General features: G+C 35.7%; 2 protein-coding genes across 4 annotated transcripts in view; one reads left to right on the top strand and one right to left on the bottom strand.

Annotated features, from left to right (window-relative positions):
• fbxo11a (F-box protein 11a) overlaps window positions 1-1,002 on the bottom strand; it is a 33,036-nt gene extending 32,034 nt beyond the window's left edge. Inside the window, exon 1 of the mRNA XM_077217422.1 lies at window positions 642-1,002. Within this exon, the coding sequence (XP_077073537.1) occupies window positions 642-729 (88 nt within the window). The 5' untranslated portion in view covers window positions 730-1,002. The remainder of the gene's footprint in view (window positions 1-641) is intronic.
• Window positions 1,003-5,782: 4,780 nt separating this feature from the next.
• The window catches only part of foxn2a (forkhead box N2a), a 69,905-nt gene continuing 58,843 nt past the window's right edge, over window positions 5,783-16,844 (top strand). Inside the window, exons 1-2 of one of the 3 annotated variants that reach the window (XM_077217396.1) lie at window positions 6,015-6,134; window positions 10,994-11,080. The gene's annotated coding sequence lies outside the window, so the exon portion shown is untranslated. Of the gene's footprint in view, window positions 6,135-10,993; window positions 11,081-16,844 lie in introns of all 3 variants that reach the window. The other 2 variants (XM_077217395.1, XM_077217394.1) reach the window with 2 other exon arrangements.

Genomic DNA, 16,844 nt, shown 5'->3' with positions numbered 1-16,844 from the left:
ACCATGGTGCATGGATGTATATTACGGCACTGAAAGAAAACACATTCATGTAGAACGGTATTTACATTGTACTTCAAGGTACATCTAAAATACCATGGTAAAAACATGGTATTTACCATGGTACTTCTGGTTATGTTAGGTGTATTCACTGCAAATGTTCGAATTAAAGAGTTTACGTTATAATCTAATAAATAATGGTGTGACAGTGGTATTTACTCAGGTTTGTCCTTTATTTTGTAAGCTTAGCTGTTATGCTGCTAACAGCAGATGCTAACCACCACAGGGCTGTTAAACAACTGACCGCTGCCATTTCTCACAAATGTATAATCGTCAGCGCCACCATTTAGATTCATGACAGATTTTAAATTACGACTAGATCATTCTGTAAAGTACATTGTCAAAGTGTACACGTTAAATGGGGTTTACAGTAGGCAGTAGAGCAAATCAACCCCCGTTAAACAAAGCGCGGCCTGCGGGGGGATCAAAAGCCTCGGTGTTTCCTGACGAATGAACATTAACACAAATAACCTCAAAATACAACATCGCCACGCGAATGCTTCTGGAATCTACACAAGCCGTCTAAAAGAAGAGGGACTGGTGTGAATAAAGCCCAGGTTGGTGTTTGTTAGAGATATATTCACCCCTTTCTGCGTTGTTTCTGTCCGGTGGTACCGGGCGCGGCCTCGACACTCGCCGGGGTCTGCGGTTAGTCGCTCTGACGGAGTTCATTTGACGGGTTTCTGGTTAAAACACACACCGCTGCAGCCCTTTCCTCTGTATCCTTACACTGTGCTGAGCTCGGGAAATGTAAATAAAAGTCTGAGGTGCATTGCACTGAGAATCTGCTTGGTCTAGGCTCCGGAGAAAAAGCTTTACTGTCCAGGAGCTCCGGTCCGACAGCTCCGATTTCGATTTTCAGTGGCAGGAGGAGCCATTTACACACACACTCACACTCATACACACACTCACACACTCACACACTCCCATAAACAACCACATGGCGTTGCACACCACCAATCACAATAGATTTTACCCTTACAAAAAGTACCATGGTAATATACCATAGTATTACTATAGTATAGGCTATAATATAGTAAATGCCATGGTACATGAAAATGGTAGCCTAAGCATTCACTACCATGGTGCCAACAATGTGCCATGATAGCAATACTAATTTACACTGTACCTACACCATGACACTTAACTCTGTATACCAAAAAAACAACATAATTGAATGCCTACATGTCCAAAATACCACGGTTATCCAAAAAAAAAAAAACATGGTAGTGCAAGTTTGTTTTGTTATGTCAGAAACATGTTACAGGTAAGTATCAAGTAATGGACAGGTAAAGGCATACTACTTTGATATATACAATTTTATTATATATGATTATATCATATTGATATATACTATTTTAATATATACTTTAGATTTAGATTAGAAAGTTAGTTTGTTAGTCTAGTAAACAATGCAACGTCATGAGGTGCATCTTCATCCATATATTTATATTGTTTTCAAAACTAGTTTTAGTAATCTTTAGATGAATACGTTTTTATGATATTTCATAGACTTTCATATTTAGTGAATGAACTAAAATAATCTGGTGTCATTTTTGTACAGTCTATAAGAATCACCTTTGAATAATGAGCCATTGATGCAGGAGGTTTTTGCCATTTTATATGAATAAAGTGATATGAGTATGAAGACAAGCATGTTTTTGTCTGATTTTAACAAGTTGCAGCTGGTTAGAAAATAATTTTATGTCAAGACAAAGAAAAAGAGTGTGGTTCTCATTTTGGGTTGCATTTCCTTAAAGCATTGTAAGCCTAAGTAGGTAGTAGAAACCATTGGCACCAATAGTTTCAACATCAGCTTATGACACAGATAGCAACATTGTGTCGGCCCAGATTCGGCCCACACCTGACAGGTGTGAAATGATGATCCGGCGCCCCGCTCCTGTTTTCCAGATATAAAGCCCATCGGGCAAAAGCAATGCCACATGTCAGCCAATAGCAAAGAAATAAACCAGAACCGGACCTTATCTGAGCCACAAAATCTGTATAGAGTAATCTCATCTTTAAAAAGTGCCTGTTAACAAGCAGAATCACTGAAGGAAAGAAGAGAACAGAAATAGAGACGAGCAGTAACACAGGAACTACAACTGACTTCCAGCCACAGCCTTAGATCAAATCAACATGTGAATAAAACACATTAAATCTCTCAAGATCTGATTACACAACTCCAAAAACAGCATTACCAGCTTCACTCACTACAAACCAGTTCGATTTTATTTCTGCAATTCGTCTACAAAAGTTCTTATTCAGAAATAACAGGGGTTTAGATCTAGATAATGTTGATGTTTTATTGAAAATGTTTAATTTCGAAGTCACCTTTATGGTGATCAGTGTTTCATCATTAGATGAACTCTTGATCCTTGAAGTTAATTCTCTTCCAACAATTACAAAAGTGTTTTATTAAAGGCACTTGTATGTTGTTACCTAAAGAGATTGAAGGGAAAAAACAGCTGGAGTTGAATGCTTGACATTTGAAGGAGTGTCATAAAATGATTTAATCACTGGTGTTTTTTATGTAATTTGATGATTTACTTACAGGTTGAGATGTTTCTGAACTGTTAATAAAGATGCTGTGATAGAAAGATCACTGTAATGCATCATTATATGAAAAGGTGAACAGAAGTTTGGCATTGAGACACATTTAGACATCTCATCATACACACCTCAACAATGGTGACAGAATATTCAGATAAAGATCAGCGCTGAACATCATAAAACAAGCTACTAACAAGTCACAAGAAAAACTACAGCAAAAATAAAAGCAAATAGAAAGAATTAAAGAAAATTTTAGGACAGTTCAGCTGCATCATGTATTCATGCTGGGAGTTTTGTACTACGCTGGGACCCAACATGCATTGCAGCATGAAGCTTTTTGTTGATTGTCACCATTGTTGAGACTCATATGCTGATTGTTGATGTCTGGATGATGTTCAAAATTTCTAAAATCCCCCATAATAACTGATTGCAGCAACACTGCTGGATCACATGCTGGAATATCACAGAGTTGGTCATGCAAAATGTATTACTGGCACAACACTCTATTGGTCAGTTTTTAAGATGTGATAAGATCAGATAATCAGATTTTTGCAATCAATAGTCAGCAAACATCACCTGGTCTCATTTTCTCCTTTCTTTGCTGTTGCAAATATGTTTTATAAACATATAAACATAAAAAAGGTCAAGGGTCAAGAGCTGAACTAAAGCATATGCTAACCACCATAATGGTGATGAAATATTTTCAATAAAACATCAACATTATCTAGATCTAAACCCCTGTTAATTCTCAATAAGAACTTTTGTAGTCGTATGACAAAAATAAAGTCAAACTGGTTTGTAGTGAGTGAAGCTGGTAATGCTGTATATGGAGTCTTGTACAGCAATCAGATCTTGATATTTAATATCTTCTTTATCTGCAGTTGATTTCATCTAAGGTTGTGTGTCTATAAGTCAGTTGTAGTTGTATTTGCTCGTCTCTTTTGGGGCTGGATCATCATTTCACGCGTGTCATATGTGGGCCGGATCTGGGCCCTTGTGTCTAAAGATATAAGAACACTTCATTTTCCAGAATGCATTGCTTTTGTTGATTTTTTTTAAAAGATTTGTTGTTGTCTTTTAGTAAATTCCACTTCCTGTCTCTCAGATTCAAATTCCAATAATCCTTAAAGTAACTGAAAAATAAGAGTACCTTAAAACTCTGTAAATTACTGGAAGTTTGCTTTTATATACCATATTTTTATGTGCATTATTTGTAAATATATTTTCATTGTATGCTCCTTGAATTTATTGTAACTGTGTTTAACAATGATAATGCCCTTTTGCTTTTTGAAAAGGTTTGATAAACGTATATTTAAAAAAATATTTAAATTCCAATTCAACTTCCTGTGTGTTGCGGCCAATTCAATTCAAATTCGCCCACGTTAAATAGAGCCAATTCTACAATTGAGAATTTAGCACAACCCTTATGTTTAGACAAAATGACAGATTGCTAATGGTAATTTTATTATTCATCATAAATTATTAAATTTTAATGTTGCAGTCATTTGTGCCCCCTTTGCGCAGCAGGTGATAGTAACTAAGCAGGCATTTAAAATCACAAAATTAAATCATATATGTTTTGAGGGCAATTTAATAATGCATCAGCCTTCATATAAACAACATGACTGTGGATGTTTGAACTTGATCATAAACAAATTGAAGACACATATTTAAATAACATTATATATGCGGAATAGTGAGTTTATGGCACAGAACTAAATGTTTGGCCTGGGTGTGTTTTCACAATTTATCAATCAATCAATAAATCAATCAATCAATCAATCAATCAAGCAGTCAAACATTAATCAATCAATCAATCAATCAATCAATCAAGCAGTCAAACATTAATCAATCAATCAATCAATCAATCATGTAAGTTTAATCATGATAGTTATGCAAGTAACATTATAAACAAGATAAGTAAAAAATATTAATTACTCCAAGATTTTTCAATGATAACCACTTACAAAAAAACATTAAATAATCAAAGACTTGGTGTATTGTCAACACATTAAACCGAAAATATTACAGATAAGATGAACTAATTCTGACCTTGTAAATGGGAGAGTTGTTCTATAGTTTGGCCACTAGATGTCCCTGGAGATCACTGTATTACAACACACCAACTAGAGAATATCTTTCATTTCTGCCCATATACGTATATGTGCTTTCTATGCTGTTCTGTGTGGTCTCTTATTGGCACAAGAAGAGTTCAAGAATTCAGTGATATTCTGGTTGCAGACTCTAATAGGCTACATTGTTCTGTCCTCATCAGATGAAAGTGTTGTTCATATAGTTGTTGAAGATTCAGTCATTATCGTCTTATAGAAACTGTGCATGTGACTTAACAGTAATTAGAGTAGTAAACAGTAATAAAAAGTTGATGTCTAAAATCTAAAAGTCTAAAATCCCTCATAATAACGGACTGCAGCAACACTGCTTTATCACATGCTTTAATATCACAGAGTTTGTAATGCACAACACTCTATTGATCGGTTTTTAAGATATGATGAGATCAGAGAATCAGATTATTTCATGATGATTATATTTCGATCAATAGTCAGCAAACATCACCTGGTCTCATTTTCTCCTCCTTTCTTTTCTTTTATATTCAAGTATTCCTCAAATATGGGGCAGAACCCAGCAAAAACAAATAAAAAATGTATGCAAAATTTTGCTACCGTTCCCATTAAGTTATAAAAACATTATATTTGAATTTACTTTTTTAAATGTTTTAAAATGGGAACGCTACTTTGGAACAATTAACATTTAAAAAACAAACAAAAAAAGTTCTGTGAACAATGTATAAATAATTTTTGTTGTGAGAACATTATTAAAGACCAGATAACATTGAGCAAGCGTTCTAACTGTTGCGAAAACCTTGCCAGAACGTTCTGAGAGCATGCAAATGATTGTAAACTCAGCTCTTGTGCAAATAATAAATCAGCTGATCATAAATCGAAACCTTGAATCAAATATTGAATATACTACATAATATGAAGGCAACAATTGTTAGTGCCTGAATGTGTACCTGCTGTCAGAGAATATTGTTCTCCTGCTATAGCACACGTGTGAGGGTGTGGCACACACACACACACACACACACACACACACACACACACACACACACACACACACACACACACACACACACACACACACACACACACACACACACACACACACAGAGCTTCCTGTCACTGGCAGCACCAGCTGGAGTTCTCTGATAGCCAGTGTGTGTGTGTGTGTGTGTGTGTGTGTGTGTGTGTGTGTGTGTGTGTGTGTGTGTGTGTGTGTGTGTGTGTGTGTGTGTGTGTGTGTGTGTGTGTGTGTGTGTGTGTGTGTGTGTGTGTGTAGCAGGATGTGGCATGTCGCTCACATCAACTGTTCAACACATGCACAGTTCCCTTTGGTTGGCACTACAGGAACCGATACTGCTTGTTGTCAAGGCCAGGACTGACTGCTCATTTCTGCAGGACTATATAGGCTAACACACCTGATCGACTGAGATTTCTCTGACTGAGGTTGGTGCCTCTCAGTTCCATTCAAAACGACTGCAAAAACTCTTCTTAACTTTTATCCAGAACTTTGTCACTCTTTTATAGTGCATTCAGGTTTCTTACATGCATCAAACCCTTGACCGTGCTGTTGCTTTTTTGTACCATGTTTTACCAGTCTTATTGCTTCTTTTTTAAATGCATGTGATGAGGAAGTGTTCTTTGGGGATCAAACCCTTAACCTTTGAGTTGCTATAGTGGCAGTGGCAGTATTTATTATTATTTATATGCTATTATTGATATTTTGAAATAGGTTATATTTTTAGTTTGCAATATACAATGCCAGGTTAATTAGACAAATAGATTAGGGAACATGCTAAAGAAAAGGAGAAATACTGAGAAGAAAGGGTTTTCTTTTTGTCCTAGTGCTTTTCTATACTAGTGGTTCTCCCACATTTTGGTTATCTTAGAAATTTGACCTAATTCCTAAAAAAATTATACATATGCATTTAGGTTGAGTGGGACACATTTTGCCATTGAGACGACTGGGGGAAAGTTTCACAATCAACCTGAATTCACCATATATATTATTATGCTTTTAAAAAACAATCAAATATTTTACAAGAATGGTTGACACACACACATACAGTCAACATAACATGCATAACATTAATACTGACTAATTAAGGCTATCAAATAGCAGTCCCAAACTATTTTTTGTTAATATAATAAAGTTAGTAAATTTGTTTAAGCCACCAGTCATTTAAAACATATACAAAAATAACACACAGTGAAAATGAAGTGCTATTATGGGGTTACAGAACCAATAGTTACCTTGGTGAATAGGTAAATAGGCTACAACGCAATCGGTCTTGGTTTTGTAGTTGTTTTTCTTTGTCAAACATGTGGGTTTTATTTTTTTAGTCTATGGTGTTTTGGTGTGTGACGTCACCTCAGCGGCATTTCTAACATAATATGGACTTGGTCCTGATATATATAATAAACATCATACCTGCATGCAAAATGCAAATCCTTCCCAACTAACAAACAAAGTAGAAGTTACGTATTGTATTGGTAATTTCATGACAACTTAACTGCTCGTAATATATTTAGCTATTTATATAGGGAAGTGGTAGGAGCGCACACCTCCGCATGCAACAGGACAGGAAAAGTTTGTTTTTCTGAGGTGAGAGACTTTTGTAACATGTTAAGTTACGAAAATAACTTTAGAATAATTAGCACAGATAATAGCCTGACAACATCGCAGATACTGAATCATGACAACGCGTTTTTCTCAGACTTTATTAAAACTGCGTCTGACAGAAGAGTCAACGAACCGGGGCCGGTTTCACAAAGCTGTTTTAGACCGGTCTATAGTGTTAGACAAGTCTAAAATTTGCTCATAGACTAGTCTAGTGCAAGTTAGACTGTTTCACAAAAATAAAGACTTGCTTAATTTAGACCCAAAAAATTAGACACCTTAACCCAGGCTAACTCAGGTCTAAGACTATGTTACCTTTACCAAGTGTCAAACCATTCGGATAAAGTAAAAACATTAAAATTACAGAAGCATCAGGGGCCGGTTTCACAAAGCTATATTAGACCGGTCTATAGTGTTAGACAAGTCTAAAATTTGCTCATAGACTGTTTCACAAAAATAAAGACTGACTTAATCTAGACCAAAGAAATTAGACACCTTGACCCAGGCTAATTTAGGACTAAGACTCTGTTGCCTTGGCAACCAGCAGTAACAATCAGTTACATTACAAACAGCCAAAAGAAAAGGGAAAATGGCTCATAATGTGTGGTTTGCTGACGACGTTATGGAGAGAGCTATGAGAAGGGAAAGGGTTTTAGGACATTTCCTCTTAAATATGAATTTTTTGGCATCTTGTACCATGTTTTTGTATCTTTTCTGTACGTCTTTAACGCTCCGCTCAACGGTCGGATTAACGCTGTTAACTGTCGTAGCAATCTTTTTCCAAATTAAACATTTCTTCTTGTTGAAGAAATGCATTTGATCATGTGATGCACTGACCGTTGTAATCAGACCGGTGTGATCGTACAGCCGAAAGGGTTAATTCACTTCGCGACCGCTAAAAGGTGTGCTCTCTAGAAGACCTTATGTAGCCCCGCCCCTTTCCAGCGCTGCGCTTGTTGTCTTTTGTCTTCCGGTTTGTATTTCCACAGCGATTTTACATTATGAATGAACTGCTCATTTTAAAATATTACTGGTCCACTGACATTTGTTATGACATCCGCTTAAAACATTACAATGCTCATGATAACTTCCGTTAACTCTACAATCAGTAAATCCACTACAGCAGCCAAATTACTCTTTGTCAGCGATGCCATAGAAATATACAGAGCTACCGTAAAACCGGAAGTTCAAAGATAATATTGTAAAGATGGCTGTTTCTCTTGCGCATAAGGTCTATATGGGTATGATCGAAATTCGGAAATATGCTAATTACATCCGCCATGTTTTTACCGTCACTTGACTTACCAGCATCAGTTGCAACTCTTTACTTCCATCTATAAATCTCCTGTGGCCTCTTGGCTCATGCACACTTCAGAATCTTAAAGGAAGTAGTAGGTCATCAGGGGACCTATGCATTCTACATAGTAGGGAAGTAGATATAATTAGTTTTTTTCCCCAGGAGATGATCAAATGGGTGAAAAAAAACAAGAATATCACTTGGCCTCTATTGACTTTGACGCTTACTGCCCGCCTAGCAACTGCATAGCAACGTACTAACAACTTCTCAGAATGCCTATAGCAACGTCCTGGCATTGTAACATTTGCACAGGCAAATCCCACTCAATTTTTAATCAGATGTTTTATCTGTTATACAATATGCTGTCAGTGGTCAGAATGTATTTTTTCTTGGTCTTAATCGTCTTTTTTCATCTAGCTCGCCGCTCTCTTAGTGTGATCTAGGCCGCTGCCATGACAACCGTATCATGTAAAAATCACATGCCCTTGTGATGCTATCTGTCTGGCCATTGCTCTCAAACCAGTACTGACACAGTTATCGACTTCTTCCGGACGGCGTGTTATTACTCGGCTTAATCTAATGTTTTACCCCAAACCTGACTTTACGTAACCATAAACGTCTCGTCTTTGTCCTTGCAGAACCTCCACCTTCACTGTCTTCCTCGCTGAACATCTGAGACTTCATTTTACACACATCTTGTATGTCGAGTCTGCGGTTATTGATCCGCCTGCTCTGAGAGGTCGTTCCCCTCTTCAAAACAACACAGTGTTGGCAAAAAAAGTGTTTAGACTGTATTTTAAACATGTACAACAACATATCAAACCTTTTATTTTACAGAAAGGTATGTTTTACAAAGTAGAAAATGTTTGTTGTGGTCAGCAAATGTTTTTGAAAGAAGTCTCATGTTAGTGACTGCATTTATTTGATCAAAAATGCAGTAAATACAGTAATATTATGTAATATTATTGCGATTTAAAATAGCTGTTTTCTATGTGTAGTTGTAATAGTTCAGCATCATTACTCAAGTCTTCAGTGTCACATGATCCTTCAGAAATCATTCTAATATGATGATTTGATGCTCAAGAGACATTTATGATTATTATCAGTGTTGAAAACAGTTGTGCTGCTTCATATTTTTGTGGAAATTTAGATTTTTTTTAAGATTATTGAATGGATAGAAAGTTCAAAAGAACAGCATTTATTTGAAATAAAAATCTTTTGTAGCATTATAAATGACTATTTTTGTAAGGAATAATTGACTCCAGTCCATTTAATTATTAAAACATATGCACACCAGAGGTGGTCATCGCAGAGTGACTGTTAGCCTACACCTCGAGTGTGCATTATTTGCTTACTGTACGTTCAGACCGCCGCCTTGAGCTTCCAAAGTTACCGGAAGTCATTCATTTTCAATGGAAGCTGGCTTCTCTCAGCTGCAAGGAGCGTCAAATCCATCGGCGTCGCGTTTTGAGCGATCAGAGCGTCAATCAGAAAGTTGAAAGTAGCTCAACTTTATGGTAATGAGCTATGACGCGGTTCAGCGGCAAGCAGCGGCAAAACGCCAGCAACCAATCGGAATATAGATGTCCTTTGCGCTGGCTGATTTCGGAGAAACATGCCATAGATATAAACACTGTCTTTTGCTTTTGATGAAAGACTGTGTTTTTATATGTGCTTACATGTTATTGATTTGTGAATCTATGTGGAAAGCACATCGGTCAACAGCTGTTGTTTTTAATTGTGCTACATAAATAAATTGTCATTGTCATGTCGCCTTGGGGTTCTAAACATGCGTCAAAACCGCCGCCATCTTGGAACAGGGGTCTTGTCATAGGAAGTAGCTAGGTAACGCTGAATTCATGGATGATGCCGGACTTTTGTGCTGCGTATGGATGTTTACACGAACGAAATCTAAAAACTAGACAGCAAGGGATTATATTTCACAAGATTGTGACATTTTTTAATTTTTTTTAATTTCTGTGGACTCTATCATAAATACATGTCTGACCGTTGGAACGAACCACAACAACTAGAAAATCGCATTCATGACGATTTATGGTGATTTTATTTCCGTTAGACCTTTTCCTACATTGACGCTGATGAGGGGTTCCCCTGTTTCAAGATGGCGGCTCTATTGACGGATTCGTTCCAATGAACTGCCGTAGCCAAGGCGACCTCTAGTGTTTATATCTATGGAAACATGCGATGTAGTAACACCGAGTTACTTGATGCAAATAATAATAATAATAATAGCTAATTATTATTATTTTTTCTCGACCAAATGTGACCTAAAAATGCTGTCATTATAAAAGGCTTCTAGTGTCAATGTATTGCTTGTTTTTTCTGTTTACATTTCATGTTGTGACACTTCTCTTCTCTCCAACATAGAATGCTACGTCAGAGCGGCCAAAGCGTCAACAAGCTTCCCCGTACTTTTTGACAAGCGTCTTTGACAGGGGCCAGAGCTCGGCGGCGGTGTGTACGTACAGTAGCCTAATAATTCAACGCACCTCAAAACATTGTTCAGTATTTCAAGACACTTGTCAGGTTTTTGTCCTTAACACACTCTTGTGTCTAGGAGTAATTTCTTACGCATCTCATCCCACGCCTCCGTTGCTAATTCCAAAACGTCATTTTAGAGAAAGTAACAAAGGCTTCAGCCACTGATAGCAGACTAATGCAGTTATGAGAGAGAGAGATTAAGCAAGTGTTCGTCAAAAGCATCTAAACCGTAAGTTTATCTGCTTCAAGAAGAGCGTTCAACAAGCTTGTATAAGGCCCCGTTGTATAAAATCAGTTTAATGCATCCTTGCTGAATAAACGTATTCATTTCTTTCCAAAGAAACTTGCTCATTCAAAGCTAATACTAAAAATGTTATCTATTTGACATTCAGAGTAGTTCAGTTCAATTCCATATGCCGTGAAATAGCTTTTAAAACATACAGAACTAGATGTTTTAGCAAACGGTATGCAGATTTCACTGGGATTGGGATATTTATAGACACAATGGTGCTTTTGAGTCACAGGGAAGACATTTTGTTTAATGAAGATGGACTAGTGTGATGTGTTTTTAGTTTTTCTATAATAGACGTCTCAGCTTAGGATGTTTTTTTGCAGGATTTATGTTTGCTAATTTGATTGTATTTCAGAAAACAATCGGTAATGTGTGCGCAGCTGCTCACAGACGTGCTCGGTCTTGTCTGATTGTTGGATCCAAATGACGTAGTGACTGACAACTATAATGCAATGCTGGGTGATAAACTGCACCCAATGCCATTTGTCACTTATTTTTGAGTTTAAGAGTGTCTGTCTATAGTTGTTATTTTGCTAGTGATGTAATCTGATCCATTTTTTCACTATAGCCAACATCCCGTACATCTACATCAGTTGCCATAGTAATGACTTCAGCGTCAGCACGACGCCAAGAGACTTTCTCATACAACATCTGAGAGGAGCTGTTAGTGAGGAGAGAAATCAGGACGTTTTGCCTCTGCTCACGTCTCAATTCCTCATTTTTATATAGTTAAATAATATAATATATTAGCTATGTAATAAAATATGCAGATTATGAAAACAATAAATAATCAAATAAATAAATAAAATAACTATAATAATTTAAGCTTTTTTTAAATAAATTTTACAATCCCTTTACAATCTTAGACTTAAACTGAATTGTGAATAATTTTGCTAGTTTTTGGGCCTATACAATTCATGGTAATATTAATACATGTATTTGTATATATTTTAAGTGTTTTTTATATTTATATGTTTATATTAATTAATTAATTTTGTTTCTTTTAATTGATATTTAATCATGATCTAACATAAACATTTGTGTTTATATATATATATATATATATATATATATATATATTATATACACACATAATTGTCTTGCCTTTTCATTTTGCATAGCTATTCTGTGCTCAACTCTAAAATATTTTATCAGCTAAAAAAAGCTTTTTGCAAGTACAATCTCTATAAAATGACTTTACTTTAGTACAATTCTGGTACTGCGTTGGGTCATCATTTGATGTCCAATGTAACAATCTGGAAGAATCCACTGTTCTAGGTAACAGGTACTTCATTGATAATGGGGTTCATTGATACACACTTATTTACCACAAATAACCATCACAGCCACACACTCAGATCATACACTCGAGCACGTACAACAGTTCTCACAGTTTACCTTCACACCTCCCCGTCACACACTGCGAGTGTGTCATACTGCAGCCCACACACATGCCAACGCTCCAGCCAGGGTGCATGCTGGGAGTCAGAGGCTGTTGCTGAAGGATTGCTTCTGTATTTGACAAATAAGGAAGTCTTAGATGATAACAAGGACAAAAGGTGTGTTCACGCCATATCATAATTAGTGCAATTACTTGATTTCAACTTGTAAAAGGGTTAACGTCCTCTCAGAGCTCGTAATTACAGCTTGTAAAATGGGAATTTTCTGAGAGCTCCACATGACCACTGTACCACCTGTCGTCTGCAGATTCATTTAAGAGTTGATATAGAAACACATAATTCCCAGTCCGAATATAACGTCACATCTTGTCACCTTGAGACTACGGTAATTACGACATGGCGTGAATGCTGCATAACTTTACCTAAAATATCCAAAATTACTTTTATACAGAAATTTAAAACATCCATTATAGAAGAGCTGTTTTCAATTTATATGTTTTAGAGCATAACGTCTTCGAACCCTAAAATAAGAATGCTTTAGTACTTCTTTAAGGAAAATTAAAATGTGTCACGGTAAAAAATGAGTTATGACTTTTAAAAACAAATTAAAAATTTTTTGAGAAAAAATATTTATAATGATAAAAAAAAAGTCATATATAGCCTATATTATAATTAGGGTGAATTCAGGCACATAAATTGGGAAAATTTCACCATAGTGGCCTTCATTACAATCCATTTAAACAAAACACATACAATTTTAATACATTCTAACTGATTTAGGTTGTTAAAAATGCAATTTACCAAAAAGTGTCCCACTTTACCTGACTTCGCCCACTTATTACTCATATAGGCTACTGCAATAATAAACATTTCTCATTAAATAATCAGATTTATTGAGTTCCAACTAAACGACACATAAAAACAAATTTGATTGTTAAAAAACACAGTATTTTACTGTGTTACTTTTAGCTGTGCTCAACTGTAAAATATTTCATCAGCTAAAAAAAGCCTTTTGTAAGTACAATCCCTATAAAAATGCTTTATTTAAGTACAATCCCTATTAAAATGCCCTTTATCTCATCCTCACAAAAAAAGAAAAGAAACAAAACAATAACTATGGAAAATTCAGAGTGTGTAAGCCCTGATAAAAGAGGTGCATTTAAGCCATTGTCTGTCTGAATTGCATTTTTAATGTTTCCTGTTAAATAAATGAATAGGTCTGGACACAACGAGCGTGGCGTCATGGCCCATTTACCTCCAGTGAATCAACAAGTCCGTCTGCTAAGTGCTAAGAGACAGATATCAGCACTAGTGCCATACACACACACACCCCACCCCACCCCTGGCCTGTCCCGTCACAGATACACCAGCCTCAGAGAAAGGGCAGATGGCTCATTACCATAAATAGGACAGTGAGAGCGAGTGAGGACCCGCCATAAGGACACTGAACCCCCTCAGAAACATGTAAAAGAAGGGCCGGTTGCTAGGAGAAGGAGAAAGCGCCCTCGCCGCTGCTCTCGGGGCCGGTGCTCGGGGACAGATGGCGGATGGGTCGCTTTGATCCAGCGCTGTCGGATCTGGCAGCAGGAACTTCTCGCACCTTCTCCTGCCCGGCCCGAGCCTCACCGTACACTAAGAATAGATCAGCACTGCGACACTTTGTCCTTTAACCGTACAACCGTGATCCGTTATTAGAAAAATGTTATTGCTCTTTATGAACCCTGTAAAGCCTGACATGAAAAAAATTAAGCTTATTGAAACTTTAGGCTAAAAGAAATTTGTGCTCGGCAACGATTAATCGCGCTGAAATAAAAGTTTGGGTTTACACAATATATGTGTGTGTACTGTGTATAATTATTTTGTATATACACACACATGAATGTATATATTTAAGAAAAAATGTTTATACATATATATATATAAAATATTGATATATAATATATGTATACATATATATACAGTATACATGCAAATATTTCTTAAATATATACATGCATATGTATGTATTTATATATATATATATATATATATATATATATATATATATATATATACAAAATTATTATACACAGTATACACACTTATATTATGATTAAGCGCGATTAATCGTTGCCCATCACTAAAAAAAATATATATAATATAAAGTTTTATGTTTTTATCATATTTGATACATCAGTCTTTTATGTCTTATATATAATGTTATATGAGCTCAACACTCAACGTATATGAGCTCAACACGTGTGTGTGTGTGTGTGTCTGTGTGCGCGCGCGTGTGTGTGAGTGTGTGTGTGGGCGTGTGTGTGTGTGTGTGTGTGTGTGTGTGTGTGTGGGCACGCTTGTTTGTGTGTGTGTGTGTGTGTGTGTCATCATATCTAATAAATTCACTTTTGTAGACTATATGGGTGGAAGAAGACTTCATTTACCAGAATGCAAAAATAGTTCATATGTGCATAAACATGTGCATATTAACCTACTATGTTGGTTCAAATTGTGCAAAATATTTAGCTCCTTTTTACAGGATATCAATAGACCTTAAATCAGGATAGCGGCATATTTCATTTTTGACAGGAATGAAAACGAGGCTGTGAGGGATAGAAGTACACTGTGTTTAATACTGTTGTGCCGATTGATCAGCTGATGAAACATCTCTCTGAAAACAAGACAAAAACTGCATAAAATAGTTGTGAGTTGTGAAAATGACATGATCTAGGAGCTATACAGTGCTTACCATTGTAAAGACTGTAAGTCTATCTCTCACAGCCTCGTTTTCAGTTGATATGGTGCCTAAACTTAAGGCCAGGAGCACAAGGATCTGGTGCAACAGACTGACCATTACTGGGTCACTTCTTGACCTTCTCAGACTCTACCAGAGCGTTTGGAGAGAGACACACATATGCTGATCTAAAGCTCTTGAGACTCGAGTGTGAAGAAAAAGCATATGGGAGTGTATGATTTGATAAGTCATTGAATACTGTTAAAAACACCAGCTGACTGAATGCAAATGCTCTACATTTGTGCTTTTTTTTCAATGTGTTCTTTTTTCCGAGGAAACTCAAACATTGTTATTCATATTCATGTGAATTTGAATTGGCCATAACATACAGGAATATTAATTAAAAGTCAGGATACCTGAACTATAGGCTATAAATCAGCTAAACTTGTCGTGATACTAAGTAGCAAATATTATTTATGATTTATGAAAATAATATTGTTCTGAATGTGCTAATGCATTCACCTCCACACATCACTGCAAAACGATTAAACTTTATTAATTGTTTGATTGTTGGTCTTATGCATCAGAAGGATGTTTAAGCTGTTGTATCAACTGCTGTTGTGTTATTTTAGTTGCTAATATTTATATGCTAATATATCATATTATGAATTAGAATTTATTTCTATATTTTGAGTTTTTATTGTAATTTTATTTTCAGTTTTAGTAACTTTTGTATATGTACTTTTGACCTTTTTTTGCGTTTAAATTTTTATTTTATTTTAGTATTCATAAAAAAAATAGGTTAAATTTAGTTGGTTATAAGTTATATATTTATTCATTTATTAGTGAGTTATGTATTTAGTAATTTATTTTACTTTTGCAAGTATTTATTTATATAATTTATATACAAAATATTAAAATTATTTAATGATATAATCTATTTAATGTCCCCTCAAACCATTAGGAGAGATAAAACACAATATTTGTATTTTATTTCATCTTTATTTCAACTAACAAAAGCAATAGTTTTAGTTATAATTAACAATGTCAACACTGCACCCTAAACAGTAAATGTATTAAATGTGATAGTTTTCGACAACATTTTTGGATTTTCATAAGAAAATATGATTGATGTTCACCCATACAAAACTCCCACCACAATGCCAGGAAGTTGTTAGTGGTTGCCAGGGCGTTGCTAACTGTTCTAGTTTTTTTTTTTTTTTTTTTCAGGTCATTGCTGCAGTTAAGTGTTCAATATACAGCTGCCATAGGGCATTGTTAGGTGGTTTCAAGATATCATAACTTAAAGATAGAATTTTTTCAAATTAACTT

This window comes from Siphateles boraxobius, unplaced genomic scaffold, assembly GCF_051911475.1.
Source record: "Siphateles boraxobius isolate OS27281-9 unplaced genomic scaffold, OSU_SipBor_1 73, whole genome shotgun sequence".
In the NCBI taxonomy this organism is placed as follows: domain Eukaryota; kingdom Metazoa; phylum Chordata; class Actinopteri; order Cypriniformes; family Leuciscidae; genus Siphateles; species Siphateles boraxobius.
This window is presented reverse-complemented; position numbering and strand designations above follow the sequence as displayed.